General features: G+C 45.5%; 1 protein-coding gene across 2 annotated transcripts in view; it reads left to right on the top strand.

The window, feature by feature from the left end:
• The window catches only part of srrm3 (serine/arginine repetitive matrix 3), a 75594-nt gene that overhangs the window by 33010 nt on the left and 20084 nt on the right, over positions 1-22500 (top strand). For both annotated transcript variants that reach the window (XM_035527633.1, XM_035527634.1), the window contains exon 3: positions 19830-19931. In XM_035527633.1, the coding sequence (XP_035383526.1) occupies positions 19830-19931 (102 nt within the window). The remainder of the gene's footprint in view (positions 1-19829; positions 19932-22500) is intronic.

The raw sequence follows: 22500 nt of genomic DNA on the forward strand, positions 1-22500 counted from the left end.
TCTTCTGTTCCCTCGTTTAGTTATTCACGTAGTCTGTTCCAAGCCCCCCCGCCCCTACACACTCTCAGTACAGCAGATGGTGTGTTCCTCGTTAAGACTGCTTGAGTAATGGCCGTCAGATTGATGACCGCGAGAGGAGGGAAAGACCATCTGCCGAAGGGTTCCTGCACGCTCGCTCCAGAGAGAGGCAGAGCGAGGGCCAGAACCGTTCCGACGCGGCAAAGCGTCGGAGGAGCCGGGGGACTGCTGGAAAAGGAAATAATGAGAGGGAATGGGCAGAGCTCCCTGTGGGGTGGGACTTCTGCTTCCTGGGTTTTTTTGCTCCTCCCTGCTCTGTTTGGAAACGAAGCCCCTTCGGCGGGGACCCGGTTCCGTGAGCGATCCGAAGGAGCGAGAGAAGGACGCGGCGCACGATTAGCAAGGCTGTCAAATTTCAAAAGGGGGTCGGAGTGGTTTTGGAAGCAATTAAAATGGTGGCTGGAGGATTTATTTATGGGAGCTACAGCTAATCTGCCACGTTGCCCCTCCAGCTACTTCCAAACAAGCTAGAGCTCCCTCAAGAACCTGTCAAACCCTGTAACCCCTCTGTGAACCCCACAACCCCCTTTCTTCACACAATCCACACACACGTGCATATAATAATCCCTTTCCTCTTTTAGCCTACAGAGGTTTTTTCTAGGCAGACTAAGACTGGCTGGGTGTGTGCTTTGGAAGACGTAATTGGATTTTCACACACACACACACACACACACACACACACACACACACACACACACACACACACACACACACACACACACACACACACACACACACTCACACACTCTCGCACTGAGACTGCAGGCATAGGGCATTAATGGTTAAATGTGCTCCATGTCCCCACCCTGGGAGCCAATTAAGTGAAAGGCACACAGAAGCTAGATGCTTTGCTAAGCTGTGCTCTCATTTAGCTGTCTACAGCTGCTGGCTACCCTCCCAGCCCTTGTACTTAACCCCCCCCCCCCCCCCCCCCACACACACACACACACACACCAGCAGTGGCATTAGAGTGGAAGGGGGATGGATTGGAAAGCAAGTTCTTTATTGCTGTCACTGTGAGTATTGGGTGCTTTTATTGGCCCTGAAAGTGCTAGCAACTGTCACAAAGTAAGCTCATTAAGCACCAGGCCTTTATTGTTTTATTTGTGATCTATTCAGTCATTGGAATGAAGTGAATACTTGTATTAATTATAGCATAGAGATATATAGACCGTGTAGTGGCATATGTGATTTTAGCTTGAGGTGCAAAGCTACAGAGTTATAGAACCACAGATGGAGCAATCGACAAGTTCTGGTCTTTGTGTAAAACCCCCCCACACACACACGCACACACACACACACCCACAAACACCCATATGTACACATCCACCCTACATACACTCACGCCATGAGGTTAATGCTATTAAAAGTGGTTAATTGGGGTGTTAACTGTATTGTTGGCTAAAGAAAAGCCTGGGAGGGGCTGTTGATTTCCCAGAAGGCCTCTGGGAGTGGGGGCAGGTCAGCTGTCCTTGCTGCTTGATAATTGGCTCAGTTACTTGTTGTAATTGAGCGGATCTGACAGAGTTGATGGCAAAGAAGCAACGAGTGGAAATGTAGACAGATTGAGTGTGTTTGTTTGTGTGTGTGTGTGTGTGTGAGTGTGTGTGTGTGTGTGTGTGTGTGTGTGTGTGTGCGTGTGTGTGCGTGCGTGACTCTGTGTGTGTGTGTGTGTGTGTGTGTGTGTGTGTGTGTGTGGTCTTGAAGATGTTGAAGTCTAATCTGAAAATAAGTGAAGCCTGGCTAACTCTGCTCAGAGGATCTTACGTCAAACCTTAGTGTTTTATTCCTCCCCTTTTCTCCCTCTCTCTCTTTCTCTTTTGTTTACTATCCCTTGCTCCCTCTCTTTCTCTTTCGTTTACTATCCCTCGCTCCCTCTTTTTCTCTTTCTTTTACTATCCCTCGTTCCCTCTCTTTCTCTTTCGTTTACTATCCTTCGCTCCCTTTCTCTTTCGTTTACTATCCCTCGCTCCTTCTCTTTCTCTTTCTTTTACTATCTCTCGCTCCCTCTCTTTCTCTTTTGTTTACTATCCCTCGCTCCTTCTCTTTCTTTCTTTTACTATCCCTCGCTCCCTCTCTTTCTCTTTCGTTTACTATCCCTCGCTCTCTCTCTTTCTCTTTCGTTTACTATCCCTCGCTCCCTCTCTTTCTTTCGTTTACTATCCCTCGCTCTCTCTCTTTCGCTTTCGTTTACTATCCCTCACTCCTTCTCTTTCTCTTTCGTTTACTATCCCTCGCTCCCTCTCTTTCTCTTTCGTTTACTATCTCTCGCTCCCTCTCTTTCTCTTTCGTTTACTATCCCTTGCTCCCTCTCTTTCTCTTTCGTTTACTATCCCTCGCTCTCTCTTTCTCTTTCTTTACTATCTCTCGCTCCCTCTCTTTCTCTTTCGTTTACTATCCCTCGCTCTCTCTTTCTCTTTCTTTTACTATCCCTCGCTCCCTCTCTTTCTTTCTTTTACTATCTCTCGCTCCCTCTCTTTCTTTCTTTTACTATCCCTCGCTCCCTCTCTTTCTCTTTCGTTTACTATCCCTCGCTCCTTCTCTTTCTTTTTCGTTTACTATCCCTCGCTCCCTCTCTTTCTCTTTCGTTTACTATCCCTCGCTCCCTCTCTTTCTCTTTCTTTTACTATTTCTCGCTCCCTCTCTTTCTCTTTCGTTTACTATCCCTTGCTCCCTCTCTTTCTCTTTCATTTACTATCCCTCGCTCCCTCTCTTTCTCTTTCGTTTACTATCCTTCGCTCCCTCTCTTTCTTTCGTTTACTATCCTTCGCTCCCTCTCTTTCTCTTTCGTTTACTATCTCTCGCTCCCTCTTTCTCTTTCTTTACTATCTCTCGCTCCCTCTCTTTCTCTTTCGTTTACTATCCCTCGCTCCCTCTCTTTCTCTTTCGTTTACTATCCCTCGCTCTCTCTTTCTCTTTCTTTTACTATCCCTCGCTCCCTCTCTTTCTTTCTTTTACTATCTCTCGCTCCCTCTCTTTCTCTTTCTTTTACTATCCCTCGCTCTCTCTCTTTCTCTTTCGTTTTCCATCCCTCGCTCCTTCTCTTTCTCTTTCGTTTACTATCCTTCGCTCCCTTTCTCTTTCGTTTACTATCCCTCGCTCCCTCTCTTTCTCTTTCGTTTACTATCCTTCGCTCCCTTTCTCTTTCGTTTACTATCCCTCGCTCCTTCTCTTTCTCTTTCTTTTACTATCTCTCGCTCCCTCTCTTTCTCTTTTGTTTACTATCCCTCGCTCCTCCTCTTTCTTTCTTTTACTATCCCTCGCTCCCTCTCTTTCTCTTTCATTTACTATCCCTCGCTCCCTCTCTTTCTTTTTCGTTTACTATCCCTCGCTCCCTCTCTTTCTCTTTTGTTTACTATCCCTCGCTCGCTCTCTTTCTCTTTCGTTTACTATCCCTCGCTCCCTCTCTTTCTTTTTCGTTTACTATCCCTCGCTCCCTCTCTTTCTCTTTCGTTTACTATCCCTCGCTCTCTCTTTCTCTTTCTTTTACTATCCCTCGCTCCCTCTCTTTCTTTCTTTTACTATCTCTCGCTCCCTCTCTTTCTCTTTCTTTTACTATCCCTCGCTCCCTCTCTTTCTCTTTCGTTTACTATCCCTCACTCCCTCTCTTTCTCTTTCATTTACTATCCCTCGCTCCCTCTCTTTCTCTTTCTTTTACTATTTCTCGCTCCCTCTCTTTCTCTTTCGTTTACTATCCCTCGCTCCCTCTCTTTCTCTTTCTTTTACTATCTCTTGCTCGCTCTCTTTCTCTTTCGTTTACTATCCCTCGCTCCCTCTCTTTCTCTTTCGTTTACTATCCCTCGCTCCCTCTCTTTCTTTTGTTTACTATCCCTCGCTCCCTCTCTTTCTTTTGTTTACTATCCCTCGCTCCCTCTCTTTCTCTTTCGTTTACTATCCCTCGCTCCCTCTCTTTCTCTTTCGTTTACTATCCCTCGCTCCCTCTCTTTCTCTTTCTTTTACTATTTCTCGCTCCCTCTCTTTCTCTTTCGTTTACTATCCCTCGCTCCCTCTCTTTCTTTTGTTTACTATCCCTCGCTCCCTCTCTTTCTCTTTCTTTTACTATCCCTCGCTCCCTCTCTTTTTCTTTTACTATCCCTCGCTCCCTCTCTTTCTCTTTCTTTTACTATCCCTCGCTCCCTCTCTTTCTCTTTCGTTTACTATCCCTCGCTCCCTCTCTTTCTCTTTCTTTTACTATCCCTCGCTCCCTCTCTTTCTCTTTCGTTTACTATCCCTCGCTCCCTCTCTTTCTCTTTCTTTTACTATTTCTCGCTCCCTCTCTTTCTCTTTCGTTTACTATCCCTCGCTCCCTCTCTTTCTTTTGTTTACTATCCCTCGCTCCCTCTCTTTCTCTTTCTTTTACTATCCCTCGCTCCTTCTCTCTTTCTTTTACTATCTCTCGCTCCCTCTCTTTCTCTTTTGTTTACTATCCCTCGCTCCCTCTCTTTCTCTTTCTTTTACTATCCCTCGCTCCCTCTCTTTCTCTTTCTTTTACTATCTCTTGCTCGCTCTCTTTCTCTTTCGTTTACTATCCCTCGCTCCCTCTCTTTCTCTTTCGTTTACTATCCCTCGCTCCCTCTCTTTCTTTTGTTTAATATCCCTCGCTCCCTCTCTTTCTCTTGTTTACTATCCCTCGCTCCCTCTCTTTCTTTTGTTTACTATCCCTCGCTCCCTCTCTTTCTCTTGTTTACTATCCCTCGCTCCCTCTCTTTCTTTTGTTTACTATCCCTCGCTCCCTCTCTTTCTCTTGTTTACTATCCCTTGCTCCCTCTCTTTCTCTTGTTTACTATCCCTCGCTGCCTCTCTTTCTCTTTCGTTTACTATCCCTCTCGCTCCTTCTCTTTCTCTTTCGTTTACTATCCTTCGCTCCCTCTCTTTCTCTTTCGTTTACTATCCCTCGCTCGCTCTCTTTCTTTCTTTTACTATCCCTCGCTCCCTCTCTTTTTCTTTTACTATCCCTCGCTCCCTCTCTTTCTCTTTCTTTTACTATCCCTCGCTCCCTCTCTTTCTCTTTCATTTACTATCCCTCGCTCCTTCTCTCTTTCTCTTTCGTTTACTATCCCTCGCTCCCTCTCTTTCTCTTTCTTTTACTATTTCTCGCTCCCTCTCTTTCTCTTTCGTTTACTATCTCTCGCTCCCTCTCTTTCTCTTTCGTTTACTATCCCTCGCTCCCTCTCTTTCTCTTTCTTTTACTATCTCTTGCTCGCTCTCTTTCTCTTTCGTTTACTATCCCTCGCTCCCTCTCTTTCTCTTTTGTTTACTATCCCTCGCTCCCTCTCTTTCTTTTGTTTACTATCCCTCGCTCCCTCTCTTTCTTTTGTTTACTATCCCTCGCTCCCTCTCTTTCTCTTTCGTTTACTATCCCTCGCTCCCTCTCTTTCTCTTTCGTTTACTATCCCTCGCTCCCTCTCTTTCTCTTTCTTTTACTATTTCTCGCTCCCTCTCTTTCTCTTTCGTTTACTATCCCTCGCTCCCTCTCTTTCTTTTGTTTACTATCCCTCGCTCCCTCTCTTTCTCTTTCTTTTACTATCCCTCGCTCCCTCTCTTTTTCTTTTACTATCCCTCGCTCCCTCTCTTTCTCTTTCTTTTACTATCCCTCGCTCCCTCTCTTTTTCTTTTACTATCCCTCGCTCCCTCTCTTTCTTTTACTATCTCTCGCTCCCTCTCTTTCTCTTTTGTTTACTATCCCTCGCTCCCTCTCTTTCTCTTTCGTTTACTATCCCTCGTTCCCTCTCTTTCTCTTTCTTTTACTATCTCTTGCTCGCTCTCTTTCTCTTTCGTTTACTATCCCTCGCTCCCTCTCTTTCTCTTTCTTTTACTATTTCTCGCTCCCTCTCTTTCTCTTTCGTTTACTATCCCTCGCTCCCTCTCTTTCTTTTGTTTACTATCCCTCGCTCCCTCTCTTTCTCTTTCTTTTACTATCCCTCGCTCCCTCTCTTTTTCTTTTACTATCCCTCGCTCCCTCTCTTTCTTTTGTTTACTATCCCTCGCTCCCTCTCTTTCTCTTGTTTACTATCCCTTGCTCCCTCTCTTTCTCTTGTTTACTATCCCTCGCTGCCTCTCTTTCTCTTTCGTTTACTATCCCTCTCGCTCCTTCTCTTTCTCTTTCGTTTACTATCCTTCGCTCCCTCTCTTTCTCTTTCGTTTACTATCCCTCGCTCGCTCTCTTTCTTTCTTTTACTATCCCTCGCTCCCTCTCTTTTTCTTTTACTATCCCTCGCTCCCTCTCTTTCTCTTTCTTTTACTATCCCTCGCTCCCTCTCTTTCTCTTTCATTTACTATCCCTCGCTCCTTCTCTCTTTCTCTTTCGTTTACTATCCCTTGCTCCCTCTCTTTCTCTTTCTTTTACTATTTCTCGCTCCCTCTCTTTCTCTTTCGTTTACTATCTCTCGCTCCCTCTCTTTCTCTTTCGTTTACTATCCCTCGCTCCCTCTCTTTCTCTTTCTTTTACTATCCCTCGCTCCCTCTCTTTCTCTTTCGTTTACTATCCCTCGCTCCCTCTCTTTCTCTTTCGTTTACTATCCCTCGCTCCCTCTCTTTCTCTTTCTTTTACTATTTCTCGCTCCCTCTCTTTCTCTTTCGTTTACTATCCCTCGCTCCCTCTCTTTCTTTTGTTTACTATCCCTCGCTCCCTCTCTTTCTCTTTCTTTTACTATCCCTCGCTCCCTCTCTTTTTCTTTTACTATCCCTCGCTCCCTCTCTTTCTCTTTCTTTTACTATCCCTCGCTCCCTCTCTTTTTCTTTTACTATCCCTCGCTCCCTCTCTTTCTTTTACTATCTCTCGCTCCCTCTCTTTCTCTTTTGTTTACTATCCCTCGCTCCCTCTCTTTCTCTTTCGTTTACTATCCCTCGCTCCCTCTCTTTCTCTTTCTTTTACTATCTCTTGCTCGCTCTCTTTCTCTTTCGTTTACTATCCCTCGCTCCCTCTCTTTCTCTTTCGTTTACTATCCCTCGCTCCCTCTCTTTCTTTTGTTTACTATCCCTCGCTCCCTCTCTTTCTTTTGTTTACTATCCTTCGCTCCCTCTCTTTCTCTTTCGTTTACTATCCCTCGCTCCCTCTCTTTCTCTTTCGTTTACTATCCCTCGCTCCCTCTCTTTCTCTTTCGTTTACTATCCCTCGCTCCCTCTCTTTCTCTTTCTTTTACTATTTCTCGCTCCCTCTCTTTCTCTTTCGTTTACTATCCCTCGCTCCCTCTCTTTCTTTTGTTTACTATCCCTCGCTCCCTCTCTTTCTCTTTCTTTTACTATCCCTCGCTCCCTCTCTTTTTCTTTTACTATCCCTCGCTCCCTCTCTTTCTCTTTCTTTTACTATCCCTCGCTCCCTCTCTTTCTCTTTCGTTTACTATCCCTCGCTCCTTCTCTCTTTCTTTTACTATCTCTCGCTCCCTCTCTTTCTCTTTTGTTTACTATCCCTCGCTCCCTCTCTTTCTCTTTCTTTTACTATCCCTCGCTCCCTCTCTTTCTCTTTCTTTTACTATCTCTTGCTCGCTCTCTTTCTCTTTCGTTTACTATCCCTCGCTCCCTCTCTTTCTTTTGTTTACTATCCCTCGCTCCCTCTCTTTCTCTTTCTTTTACTATCCCTCGCTCCCTCTCTTTTTCTTTTACTATCCCTCGCTCCCTCTCTTTCTCTTTCTTTTACTATCCCTCGCTCCCTCTCTTTCTCTTTCGTTTACTATCCCTCGCTCCTTCTCTCTTTCTTTTACTATCTCTCGCTCCCTCTCTTTCTCTTTTGTTTACTATCCCTCGCTCCCTCTCTTTCTCTTTCTTTTACTATCTCTTGCTCGCTCTCTTTCTCTTTCGTTTACTATCCCTCGCTCCCTCTCTTTCTCTTTCGTTTACTATCCCTCGCTCCCTCTCTTTCTTTTGTTTACTATCCCTCGCTCCCTCTCTTTCTCTTGTTTACTATCCCTCGCTCCCTCTCTTTCTTTTGTTTACTATCCCTCGCTCCCTCTCTTTCTCTTGTTTACTATCCCTCGCTCCCTCTCTTTCTTTTGTTTACTATCCCTTGCTCCCTCTCTTTCTCTTTCGTTTACTATCCCTCTCGCTCCTTCTCTTTCTCTTTCGTTTACTATCCTTCGCTCCCTCTCTTTCTCTTTCGTTTACTATCCCTCGCTCGCTCTCTTTCTTTCTTTTACTATCCCTCGCTCCCTCTCTTTTTCTTTTACTATCCCTCGCTCCCTCTCTTTCTCTTTCTTTTACTATCCCTCGCTCCCTCTCTTTCTCTTTCATTTACTATCCCTCGCTCCTTCTCTCTTTCTCTTTCGTTTACTATCCCTCGCTCCCTCTCTTTCTCTTTCTTTTACTATTTCTCGCTCCCTCTCTTTCTCTTTCGTTTACTATCTCTCGCTCCCTCTCTTTCTCTTTCGTTTACTATCCCTCGCTCCCTCTCTTTCTCTTTCTTTTACTATCTCTTGCTCGCTCTCTTTCTCTTTCGTTTACTATCCCTCGCTCCCTCTCTTTCTCTTTCGTTTACTATCCCTCGCTCCCTCTCTTTCTTTTGTTTACTATCCCTCGCTCCCTCTCTTTCTTTTGTTTACTATCCCTCGCTCCCTCTCTTTCTCTTTCGTTTACTATCCCTCGCTCCCTCTCTTTCTCTTTCGTTTACTATCCCTCGCTCCCTCTCTTTCTCTTTCTTTTACTATTTCTCGCTCCCTCTCTTTCTCTTTCGTTTACTATCCCTCGCTCCCTCTCTTTCTTTTGTTTACTATCCCTCGCTCCCTCTCTTTCTCTTTCTTTTACTATCCCTCGCTCCCTCTCTTTTTCTTTTACTATCCCTCGCTCCCTCTCTTTCTCTTTCTTTTACTATCCCTCGCTCCCTCTCTTTCTTTTACTATCTCTCGCTCCCTCTCTTTCTCTTTTGTTTACTATCCCTCGCTCCCTCTCTTTCTCTTTCTTTTACTATCCCTCGCTCCCTCTCTTTCTCTTTCTTTTACTATCTCTTGCTCGCTCTCTTTCTCTTTCGTTTACTATCCCTCGCTCCCTCTCTTTCTCTTTCGTTTACTATCCCTCGCTCCCTCTCTTTCTTTTGTTTACTATCCCTCGCTCCCTCTCTTTCTCTTGTTTACTATCCCTCGCTCCCTCTCTTTCTTTTGTTTACTATCCCTCGCTCCCTCTCTTTCTCTTGTTTACTATCCCTCGCTCCCTCTCTTTCTTTTGTTTACTATCCCTCGCTCCCTCTCTTTCTCTTGTTTACTATCCCTTGCTCCCTCTCTTTCTCTTGTTTACTATCCCTCGCTGCCTCTCTTTCTCTTTCGTTTACTATCCCTCTCGCTCCTTCTCTTTCTCTTTCGTTTACTATCCTTCGCTCCCTCTCTTTCTCTTTCGTTTACTATCCCTCGCTCGCTCTCTTTCTTTCTTTTACTATCCCTCGCTCCCTCTCTTTTTCTTTTACTATCCCTCGCTCCCTCTCTTTCTCTTTCTTTTACTATCCCTCGCTCCCTCTCTTTCTCTTTCATTTACTATCCCTCGCTCCTTCTCTCTTTCTCTTTCGTTTACTATCCCTCGCTCCCTCTCTTTCTCTTTCTTTTACTATTTCTCGCTCCCTCTCTTTCTCTTTCGTTTACTATCTCTCGCTCCCTCTCTTTCTCTTTCGTTTACTATCCCTCGCTCCCTCTCTTTCTCTTTCTTTTACTATCTCTTGCTCGCTCTCTTTCTCTTTCGTTTACTATCCCTCGCTCCCTCTCCCTCTCTTTCTTTTGTTTACTATCCCTCGCTCCCTCTCTTTCTTTTGTTTACTATCCCTCGCTCCCTCTCTTTCTCTTTCGTTTACTATCCCTCGCTCCCTCTCTTTCTCTTTCGTTTACTATCCCTCGCTCCCTCTCTTTCTCTTTCTTTTACTATTTCTCGCTCCCTCTCTTTCTCTTTCGTTTACTATCCCTCGCTCCCTCTCTTTCTTTTGTTTACTATCCCTCGCTCCCTCTCTTTCTCTTTCTTTTACTATCCCTCGCTCCCTCTCTTTTTCTTTTACTATCCCTTGCTCCCTCTCTTTCTCTTTCTTTTACTATCCCTCGCTCCCTCTCTTTCTTTTACTATCTCTCGCTCCCTCTCTTTCTCTTTTGTTTACTATCCCTCGCTCCCTCTCTTTCTCTTTCTTTTACTATCCCTCGCTCCCTCTCTTTCTCTTTCTTTTACTATCTCTTGCTCGCTCTCTTTCTCTTTCGTTTACTATCCCTCGCTCCCTCTCTTTCTCTTTCGTTTACTATCCCTCGCTCCCTCTCTTTCTTTTGTTTACTATCCCTCGCTCCCTCTCTTTCTCTTGTTTACTATCCCTCGCTCCCTCTCTTTCTTTTGTTTACTATCCCTCGCTCCCTCTCTTTCTCTTGTTTACTATCCCTCGCTCCCTCTCTTTCTTTTGTTTACTATCCCTCGCTCCCTCTCTTTCTCTTGTTTACTATCCCTTGCTCCCTCTCTTTCTGTTGTTTACTATCCCTCGCTGCCTCTCTTTCTCTTTCGTTTACTATCCCTCTCGCTCCTTCTCTTTCTCTTTCGTTTACTATCCTTCGCTCCCTCTCTTTCTCTTTCGTTTACTATCCCTCGCTCGCTCTCTTTCTTTCTTTTACTATCCCTCGCTCCCTCTTTTTCTTTTACTATCCCTCGCTCCCTCTCTTTCTCTTTCTTTTACTATCCCTCGCTCCCTCTCTTTCTCTTTCATTTACTATCCCTCGCTCCTTCTCTCTCTCTTTCGTTTACTATCCCTCGCTCCCTCTCTTTCTCTTTCTTTTACTATTTCTCGCTCCCTCTCTTTCTCTTTCGTTTACTATCTCTCGCTCCCTCTCTTTCTCTTTCGTTTACTATCCCTCGCTCCCTCTCTTTCTCTTTCTTTTACTATCTCTTGCTCGCTCTCTTTCTCTTTCGTTTACTATCCCTCGCTCCCTCTCTTTCTCTTTCGTTTACTATCCCTCGCTCCCTCTCTTTCTTTTGTTTACTATCCCTCGCTCCCTCTCTTTCTCTTTTGTTTACTATCCCTCGCTCCCTCTCTTTCTCTTTCGTTTACTATCCCTCGCTCCCTCTCTTTCTCTTTCTTTTACTATTTCTCGCTCCCTCTCTTTCTCTTTCGTTTACTATCCCTTGCTCCCTCTCTTTCTTTTGTTTACTATCCCTCGCTCCCTCTCTTTCTCTTTCTTTTACTATCCCTCGCTCCCTCTCTTTTTCTTTTACTATCCCTCGCTCCCTCTCTTTCTCTTTCTTTTACTATCCCTCGCTCCCTCTCTTTCTCTTTCGTTTACTATCCCTCGCTCCTTCTCTCTTTCTTTTACTATCTCTCGCTCCCTCTCTTTCTCTTTTGTTTACTATCCCTCGCTCCCTCTCTTTCTCTTTCTTTTACTATCCCTCGCTCCCTCTCTTTCTCTTTCTTTTACTATCTCTTGCTCGCTCTCTTTCTCTTTCGTTTACTATCCCTCGCTCCCTCTCTTTCTCTTTCGTTTACTATCCCTCGCTCCCTCTCTTTCTTTTGTTTACTATCCCTCGCTCCCTCTCTTTCTCTTGTTTACTATCCCTCGCTCCCTCTCTTTCTTTTGTTTACTATCCCTCGCTCCCTCTCTTTCTCTTGTTTACTATCCCTCGCTCCCTCTCTTTCTTTTGTTTACTATCCTTCGCTCCCTCTCTTTCTCTTGTTTACTATCCCTTGCTCCCTCTCTTTCTCTTGTTTACTATCCCTCGCTGCCTCTCTTTCTCTTGTTTACTATCCCTCGCTCCCTCTTTCTCTTGTTTACTATCCCTCGCTCCCTCTTTCTTTTGTTTACTATACCTTGCTCCCTCTCTTTCTCTTGTTTACTATCCCTCGCTCCCTCTCTTTCTTTTGTTTACTATCCCTCGCTCCCTCTCTTTCTCTTGTTTACTATCCCTCGCTCCCTCTCTTTCTTTTGTTTACTATCCCTCGCTCCCTCTCTTTCTCTTGTTTACTATCCCTCGCTCCCTCTCTTTCTCTTGTTTACTATCCCTCGCTCCCTCTCTTTCTCTTGTTTACTATCCCTCGCTCCCTCTCTTTCTTTTGTTTACTATCCCTCGCTCCCTCTCTTTCTCTTGTTTACTATCCCTCGCTCCCTCTCTTTCTTTTGTTTACTATCCCTCGCTCCCTCTCTGTTCTTGCTGTCTTCACTTCTCTGTCACTGCAAGTTCTTCTCAATACTTCTCTCTTTAAATCATCTTTATTCGTCTCCACATGCGTGCGTGTGAGTGTGTGTGTGTCTGTGTGCGTGTGCGTGTGTGTGTGAGTGTGAGTGTGTGTGTGCGTGCGAGTATGTGTGTGCGTGCGTGTGTGTGTGTGTGTCTGTGTGCGTGTGTGTGTGAGTGTGTGTGTCTGTGCGTGTGAGTGTGTGTGTGCGTGTGAGTGTGTGTGTGCGTGTGAGTGTGTGTGTGTGTGAGTGTGTGTGTGTGTGAGTGTGTGTGTGCGTGCGAGTGTGTGTGTGCGTGCGAGTGTGTGTGGTGATGGTTTAGTGTAGGGGGAGATGCTGTGTGTCATGGGGCTGCTTCTCTGGTGTGTCCATGCTAACTACTCCCAGTTTGAAAGACCGCCGCCTTACCACACAAACACAGCCCCTATCTCACTGCAGCCCTGCCCCTGTACCTCCACTAGGCTGCCACTCTGCTGCCTTCCCTGGCTACTGTGCATAAAAGTGTCTGACAAATGACAACATCTAAACCTATTTTATGAAGGACAGAAGACTGTAGTCTGCAACCTGAGGCAGGTGAATGAGAGACGGTCAGAGCAGGTATTAATGCACCAGGCGCCACTGGCTGGGGCTCTGTGTGGAGCCATGGGCCTGCACTGTGCTCCTCTCTCCGTATACTGCAGCTATTACACCATAGAGGTGCTTTTGTTGGCTGGTGTGTGAGCAGGTGTGGATGATGAAGCAGTCTCATATATGGGGGGCTGTTTAGGGTGAAACACTTGCGCGTGCGCGTGCACACACACACACACACACACACACACACACACTGCTTGTACATACCTATAAAATACTTGCGCATACATATGAAACATTTTCACATAAATAGCCTACTACTTACATCTGCGTATTATACTTAATACACTTGCATATACACGCACTTGCGCATTCAGTCACTGCTGCGTAAACACAGAGTCACTGTGCTTGTGTGTATCTGTGTGGCTGCATGTGTGTAAAAGAATTTTCATTGCACCCAGAAGTCATTACACACATACACACAAGCGTAGTTAAAATGAATGAATGTGCAAGTGAATATGCAATATTAATAATATGCAATATGCGAGTGTAAGTTATCATATGCAAGTATGTAAGTAGTAGGCTATTTATGTGAAAATATTTAATATGTATGCACAAGTGTTTCATATGCATGGTCAAGTGTTTCATAGGTGTGTGCAAGTAGTGTGTGTGTGGAAGTGTTGGAGGTGTCACTGATTTCGCCCTAAATGGCCCATCATACTTGCACATACATATGAATGAAACACTTGCACATACAGACATTTAACGTGTACAGCATGCTTGTCAGCATAAGGTGATCTCTAAAAAAAAAAACATCGTTATGTTAGCACCTAATTCTCATTATACTACGATTTGAAGGTCAAAGACACTACAGAAAAATATGCTTACAGTTCAGCCAACACCTCTTCCAGCGGCGCTCCCGGTTGCCCTTGGCAACCCTTGACAGGGTATAATATTAACCACTTTTCAGATCCAGGATATAATTAGTACAGAGTTGCTTCACTTTTGGGAACTGATCTATGGATTTTTTGGCCCACATTGGTGTTCCTTCACCAGAACACATCCTTATAAAATGAGAAGTTGAAGTTATTGTTTAGAAAAATTCTGGGTTTAATGTTTAAACCTTCCAGCATTAACTGCAGGAAGGTCCAGCTCCTTTTATTCCAGACAAGCCATACATCGTAGAATTTTTAGTAAAAGAACTCCTAATGAATTATGGAAAGTGGAAAACCAGTGGCAAGATGGCAAGTTATTGATCAATTATACTGTTAGAAATGATAAGACTATGCAACCTATAGACCTGTTTGGCAAAGGTGTGGCTAAGTCATAGCATTAGGCTACATGTTAGCTTGCCACTGTCCACTAATAGGCCTACAGCATGTAAGTCAATATTTAAAACACGTCTCATTATCGTTTTTTAAAATACTCCCCCAGTGCCAGCAACATTTGTTCAGAATATTTACTAAGATACTGTAACACATAATCTAATCACTTCTAATAGTAGTCATGTCCGATCAATAACCTGGAATCTTTCATTTCATTTTCAAATTTGCATAACTGATCAGGAGTTCTTATACCACAGGGACGTTCGGCTGCTTTACGAGGAAACAAACGACAGACCGCCCTACACCTCGCGTTCACAAACATGTTGTATACGTTAAATATCCACGTTGCCTACGTTAAATATCTGTCTTCCTATTACAGTGAGATGACTGGCAGATGCACTGAAACGGTTTTAACCCCACACACTGAACTAAGCGCTATGTTTATGTGCAAGAGTATGTATATCCAGGTGTGAGTGAACATATGTATGAATATGTGCAAGGGTTTCATATGTATGCACATGAGGTGTTTCACTGTTTCAACATAAATGACCTTACGTACTCAAACCATGGCCTTTGCATTGAACCAAGTCAGCGTTACTTTAATTAGATTATTGCACAAATACAGATAAACACACACACCCACACACACCTACCATCTCCTGCTAGTGGGGGTCCCGTGCACCACGGCTGATAAACCGCAGCATTGTTGTAAAGCCTTGCCCGGAGCACACAGCCGTGATGGCGTGGCGGTTGCTCTTGGTTACCACAGCCCCCCTCCAGCTGACTTGCAGGTGCGACTTGCATCGACTGACTCTGACCGTGCTGTGCTTGCGTTGCCATGGCTATGCTGGCGGAGGCGTTAAGCGCCACTGCTGGATACAAAAGGAGACCATGACGGATCAGGAAGTGAAGCCGAGTCTCCTGGCTGAGATCCTTTTACCTACCTATGTGTTTCACATTCTGACTAATGACTATCTCACTCTCTCGCTCTCTCTCTCTCTCTTTCTCTCTCTCCCTTTCTCTCTCTCTCTCGCTCTTTCCATCTCACTCTGTCTCTTCCTCTCTGCCTCAATTCAACAATAATTTATTAACATGAAAGTTATAAGTTACATTACTGCCTAAGCCAATCAACATAGGAAAGGCAAAATGGGTACGAAAAGAACATTATCGAAACAAAACAAATGATTAACCCTCAGTCAACAATATTGAAAGGGGGGGGGATTTACTGATTGGCTCTTAGGATGTGACAAGATGTTACGAATTTTGCTGCTTGCTCTCTCGCTCACTCTCTCTCTCTCTCTTTCTCTCTGTACAGTCTATGTCTGTCTCTCTGTACAGTCTATGTCTGTCTCTCTGTACAGTCTATGTCTGTCTCTGTACAGTCTATGTCTGTCTCTCTGTACAGTCTATGTCTGTCTCTCTGTACAGTCTATGTCTGTCTCTGTGCAGTTTATCTCTCTCTCTCTCAGTGTACAGTCTGTGTCTGTCTCTCTGTACAGTCTATGTCTGTCTCTGTGCAGTTTATCTCTCTCTTTCTCTCTGTACAGTCTATGTCTGTCTCTCTGTACAGTCTATGTCTGTCTCTCTGTACAGTCTATGTCTGTCTCTGTGCAGTTTATCTCTCTCTCTCTCAGTGTACAGTCTGTGTCTGTCTCTCTGTACAGTCTATGTCTGTCTCTGTGCAGTTTATCTCTCTCTTTCTCTCTGTACAGTCTATGTCTGTCTCTCTGTACAGTCTATGTCTGTCTCTCTGTACAGTCTATGTCTGTCTCTCTGTACAGTCTATGTCTGTCTCTGTGCAGTTTATCTCTCTCTCTCTCAGTGTACAGTCTGTGTCTGTCTCTCTGTACAGTCTATGTCTGTCTCTGTGCAGTTTATCTCTCTTTCTCTCTGTACAGTCTATGTCTGTCTCTCTGTACAGTCTATGTCTGTCTCTCTGTACAGTCTATGTCTGTCTCTGTGCAGTTTATCTCTCTCTCTCTCAGTGTACAGTCTGTGTCTCTCTATGGGAGGAGTGTCCATGTGCTCCTGTTCCCCTTTGGCGTCAGCAGGGGGTCACAGGGGGAGGTCCAAGAACAACATGGTGGCTGTGGATGGTGTGACCTGATTGGTTGTTTTGGGGCTTGGGGGCGGTGTAGGTGTGTTGAAGAAAGCAGGACATGCCACATTGCGCAGGCCTAAGAATGTCCCTTGATTAAAAAAACAAATAACTTCGGTATAAGTAGTTTTGTGAACCAACGGCAGTTTCAGGACCACACCTTAGTGGACAGCACCCTCCAGTCCCGTTCCAGTGTTTAAGTGCCACTACCATTGCTGAGATGCTGAGAGGTTTGACAGAGGTGTCGGAGCTGACAAGGAGCTGTCACGGAGCTGACCTCCTGTCACGCCACAGGTCACGGCTGTCAAAGTAGAATTATGTGTATAGCACTTTTTACAACAGCTGTTGTCACAAAGCGGCTTTGTGGCTGTCCATGCCCCCAGTGAGCAAGTCAAAGGCAATGGTGGCAAAGAAAAACACCCTTAGAATGTGAGGAAGAAAGAGGAGAGGAGAGGAGAGGAGAGGAGAGGAGAGGAGAGGAGAGGAGAGTAGAGGGGAGAAGAGGAAAAAAATAGGAGGAAGAGAGGAGAGAGGAGGGGAGGGGAGAGGAGAGGAGAGGGGAGGGGAGATGAGAGGGGAGGAGAGGGGAGGGGAGGTGAGGAAAGGAGAGAGGAGAGCAGAGGAGAGGGGAGGGGTGGGGAGGAGAGGAGAAGGGAGAGGAGAGGGGAGCAGAGGGGAGGGGAGAGCAAAGGAGAGAGGAGAGGGGAGGGGAGGGGAGGAGAGGAAAAAAGAGAGGAGAGAAGAGGGGAGGAGAGGAGAGAGGAGAGGGGAGGAGAGGAGAGAGGGGAGGAGAGGAGAGGGGAGGAGAGGAAAGGAGAAGAGGAGAGGATAGGGGAGGAGAGAAGATGAGAAAGGAGAAGAGAGGAGAGGAAAAGAGGAGATGAGAGGAGAGGAGAGGAGAGGGGAGGGGAGGAGAGGAGCCAAGAGGGGAGAGGAGCCAAGACTCAGAGGGGAGCCTATTCTCCTCTGGTTGACACCAGACACCACGACAGAACCAAAATACGGGGCAGTGGTAACTTTTAAAGTATTTGACTTGTAATCAGAAGGTTGCTAGTTGAAGCCCCACTGTTGGTCCCTAATTGATCACGTTGTATTCAGACGTAATTGTAAGTTTTTATATATATATAATAAAAAATGAAATAAGTAATATCAACCGATAAGTAACAGAAGTTGGGGTGTGTAAAAGTCCTAGTCTGGTCTGATGAGTGTAAGTGTTGCTAAAACCCTCCTGGAACAGCTGCCCAGTCGGCCCGGAGCCTTCCAGACGTGCTGGGAGGGAAGCGGGTAGGTGGGAGGAGCCACAGCAACGGAAAAGGTCATTTTATGACATGCAGAATTACTTCCAAAATGCCAAGCGGGTTGAATGTTCAGTTTGGGGTTTTTTGGTGACTGTTTAAGTCATTTCACTACATAGCCAGCTCTCTCTCTCTCTCCATCTCTCTCTCTCTCTCTCTCTCTCCATCTCTCTCTCTCTCTCTCTCTCTCTCTCTCCATCTCTCTCTCTCTCTCTCTCTCTCTCTCTCCATCTCTCTCTCTCTCTCTCTCCATCTCTCTCTCTCTCTCTCTCTCTCTCTCCCTCTCTCTCTCTCCCTCCCTCTCTCTCCCTCCCTCTCTCTCTCTCTCTCTCTCTCTCTCCCTCTCTCTCTCTCTCTCTCCCTCCCTCTCTCTCTCTCTCTCTCTCTCTCTCTCCATCTCTCCCTCTCTTTCCCTCCCTCTCTCTCTCTCATGCTCTGTCCCTTTTCCCTTTTTCTCTCTCACCATTTCTGTAGACTGCAGAGAAGACAATGACAGCATTCATTTGATTTCATAGCTGTTATAACTATAAATACAGCATTTCTTTAAGCGTTTTTTAAAAGTTATATTAAACCGTATTTTATATGTTATACTGTATAAGAAGGGCATGAATGTTTACTGATGGCGCCTACCTCTGTCTTGAGTTCAGTTAGATGAGCATTGTCAGGTAATTGCTTGATTTGTATTGCCTTTAAGAAAGTGAGGTGACACAGCTCGACACCTTTAAAGTATTGATTTATTTAAGTACATACTGAACTGAGTATGAACAATCCTGACTTCTGGTAATGTGGCAGGTAGGGCCAGACGCGTGCGGATAAGTCGATAGTTTAATATAAGAGGGTAAATCTAAAAATCGTAGTCAAAAAACCAGTCCAACAAAATGGAGCCAAAGAGAAACAATCCTGAAGGCAACCAAATACAAAGGGGCAACCCAAAGACGATGTCAAGTGAACCAGTCAACACACAGGGAGTTCAGGAAACGATGGCTAACACTCAGTGCACTCACAGGAACAGAAGCAATACTTCGCAAGGAAGCAGCTAACCTACCGGAATTAAATAGCGCTAGGAACAGGTGTATGGCATTAGTATTCAGGGGACGAGTATCGCCCCAGGGGATTCTGGGGAATGTAGTGAAGAGACCCAGCTTTAGCCTCATTGGTCAGGGCTGCAGGGCAGCGTGACACTTCTGTGTCACCCACTTAGGAGAAAAAAACAGAAAGGGGGCAGACCAAGAGACACGGCGGGAGACACGGCGTCGCTTTGCAACTGATCTCAGACCTGCGCTTCGCTCACTTGACACACCACAGGCCAGACTTTACCTGGCTGCCACCCAATCCGGAATCAGACAGTGTTACTTGGTTATGAGTAGACAGGGGGGAGGGGGGTGTGGTTGGAGCAGTGTGGGCGGCATGGGGGCGGGGCAGCGTTTGAGGGGGAGCCTCCCGCTAGTTTAGATACTACCAAATTCACGTCGCATCTGAACGATGTTTGCTGCTGAGAGATACTGACTCTCCTGGAAGAGTTTGGCCCTCCTGGACACCGAGCTCCTAGAAACACAATATGCAGGCTCTGTGTGAAGTCCACACACAAACACAAACACACACACACACACACACACACACACACACACACACACACACACACACACACACACACACACACTTCATTAAACCCATTCCATCCCATTTAATAACCGCAAAAGGCAAATAATACAAAGCTAAATGGACATTTCTCTCTCTGGTATCATCACCAACGTATCAGTCAGCTGGTTTAGATCTGTGGTTTTGTACGCTCACATTGAGCACACTGCTGCTGCACTGCCATCTCTAGACACTGGCTATGCGTCTCTGTCGTCTCTGGACACACGTCATCCCTGGACACACGTTATCTCTGGACACACGTTATCCCTGGACACACGTCATCCCTGGACACACGTTATCCCTGGACACACATTATCCCTGGACACACATCATCCCTGCACACACGTTATCTCTGGACACACGTCATCCCTGGACACACGTCATCCCTGTCCCCGGCCCCGTGTGTGACATCTCTATGGCCGTCCCCTCCTCACGCTACGTGTGTGTTACAGCTGGGTCACACTGCTGGACTCCTCTCACAATTCGTGGTGCATAATCTGTGAGCGTGTGTGTGTGTGTGTGTGTGTGTGTGTGTGAGAGAGAGAGAGAGAGAGAGAGAGAGCTAGAGTTTAAGTGACTGGCCTTGTGTTGTCAGTATTTGTACTGTCTCTTGGTCTTGCTATCTGAGCCAAGCCTTTGTGTGTGTGTGTGTGTGTGTGTGTGTGTGTGTGTGTGTGTGTGTGTGTGTGCGCGTGCGTGCGTACGTGTGTTGCAGGTACTCTGAGGAGGAAATCAGACAGAAGGTGGGGACATTTCGACAGATGCTGATGGAGAAAGAAGGAGTGATAACCAGAGAGAGCTCTCACCCACCTCCACCGTGAGCGACACACACACGCACTCACACATATACACACACCAAGACAAACAAATATACCCATCAATCATTAATCACTTTCATGTGTTATTGAATTGTGGTTCCTGCAGATGTTTAGCAGAGTGCAGAGCTCCTATAGTATCATGTAACCACACACACACACACACACACACACACAGTCCTCCTCTCCTGTGAGGCTGGAATGTGAGAGCTTTATTACTGATGGTGCTAACCAGTAGTGAGAGGCTTAACACACCCATGATTCTTGCTGTCAGTCTGTTGCACACTGGTACTGGTGCCACAGCACTAGTGATCTCCCGTTATCAGCAGGGTCTGGTATAATATTGTACTGCAGACTATAATGTCTTGTATTGTATAACACAAGACGTTATTGTTGTTACTTGACCACACACACACACACACACACACACACACACACACACACACACACACTGCACGGGCGCTACAGACCCATCCATCACAGCCATGACCCTGGGACACAAATGTAATAAAAACGCATCTTTCCTCCACTCGAGCGCATCTTTTCTTTTGCTCATCCCTCTTTCACCCTCTGACTCCTTCATCCCTTCATTGTGTGGAGTGACTCTAGTACCCCGCACGAGAACCTTCACTCGTTCTATTGTTTTTTCCCCACCGTAACGACCGCACTGGACATTACAGCCATTCTCATATCGTAATTTCCCATTAAGATATGGTTAATATGACATGGCGGATTAAATATCTCCGTAAAGGCGAAGCAGCTTCCCGTTGCTCAGCGTGCCGCTACGCTGTGGTAACACGCGGACCCCCTGAGATGGTAGTTAACCACCTTGAAAGGACTCAGCTGCAGTGAGACCACCTTTGAGTCAACAACGGACGAGTGCAGGGATCACACACACACACTCAGGAGTGTATACAGATGATAGTGACCTGCCTCTCGTCCACTTTCTGCACACGTCAGCAATACTTTAAGTCAAAAGTGTGTGTGAGTGTGTGTGTGCGTGTGTGCGAGAAAGAGAGAGAGAGTCATAGGGTGGCAATCTGATCACCACTATTCCATTAACACACAAGAGAACCAGAAAGATGGGATGTGGAAACAAATACAGAAAGTCTTTAAAACATCGAGATGAAAACGAAACTTTCAGTAATTAAATAAGCAACAAAGTTAGATTTAAAAAATGATTAAAAAAACATAAGCATCTGGCTTAGAAACGCAATGGAGAAAGCAAACTCTGTAGAGGTGCTGTCATCAGTGTGACCCTAGTCATCACAGTTTACGCTAGACACTCATCACTCACTCTGTTGTGTTTGGCTGCCTTGTGGCTCTGTTCCCTGCTCAGTTTCTGACCACAGGGCCAGTGCTGAGCATGTGTCATTTGGGTGGTGGACCGTCATTCTCGAAGCGGCGGTCACACTGACATGGCAGCAGGTGTTGCGCTGGTATGAGTGTGTCAGGTATGACAGGGTTGCTGGAGTTTTTGTATGTGTCAGGGTCACTGCAGGCCAGTGACTGGACCAGTACCAAGAAATCTCCAGCCAGTAGGAGTTTTTCAGCTCTGTTCAAGTGTGCTTGTGAGTGTGTGTGTGTGTGTGGGTGCGTGTGTGTGTGTGTGTGTGCGTGTGCACATGTACAATAGAGGCATAATAGGGGCAAAAAATGTATGTATGTATGTATATTTTTAACCTAATTCTTTCTCTGTCTCAGTCACACACAGACACACACACGCACAGTCTCAAACTACTGTTCAACTGTCCTAGTTTCACCCACTCACTATTCGAAATAGCACATAATAAATGGCACCTGAACAGGGAGAGGGTCATTGGGCCACATTTATAAAAACCTACCGCCAAATTTAACGTGACATTAACAGCGAACGGCGCCGTGGTAAGATGTTTCCTCATTCATAAATGTGAATTGCCGGCACATTTTACCGTTTGCATGATATATGTTACTACCGCATTTAGTCCTCCTCTGCATATGACGTTAGCGATTCATAACGGAACAGCGCTCTGCGTAAAATCCCACCTGAACCTGGAAGATGGTAAATGTCACGGTAATAAGACGGTGTGGCTTGGATGATCTTGGTGAAAGTTACAAGTGTGTTACATTTCTATGTACCTGCTAGTTGTGATTGTAGTACTGGTCTCACGACTGGGGTTAGTCAGTCATCGACCTCCTGACACGGGTCTTTAATATGCATGGCCTCATTTAAATCTCTATTTTGATTGGCTTTCACATAGGGCACAGGTGACTTTATCGCGGCGGTAAGTTGACACCAGTGCGCTAATTATCGCCATGGTAACACTATGAATATGAATTAAATAGCATCACATTTTGCCAGGCGTAGCACAGTTACCATTATCTTTTAAGAACCTGGTCCATTAGCAGGCGTGTGAGAGGAGACCAGATCTGCAAGGAAATAAGACATGTATTTCATATTTAATAAACACTTTCGCTTTTGTGTCATATTATCAGTTACTGTCCATCCGGCCTGCAGCTCACATATGTGGGGCAGGTAAAGGCACTGATCCCAAAGTTCAGCATGTGTTTCTGCCTTTTTGTTTGACATCT

The sequence above is a fragment of the Electrophorus electricus genome, chromosome 6, assembly GCF_013358815.1.
Source record: "Electrophorus electricus isolate fEleEle1 chromosome 6, fEleEle1.pri, whole genome shotgun sequence".
NCBI classification, from domain to species: Eukaryota; Metazoa; Chordata; class Actinopteri; order Gymnotiformes; family Gymnotidae; genus Electrophorus; species Electrophorus electricus.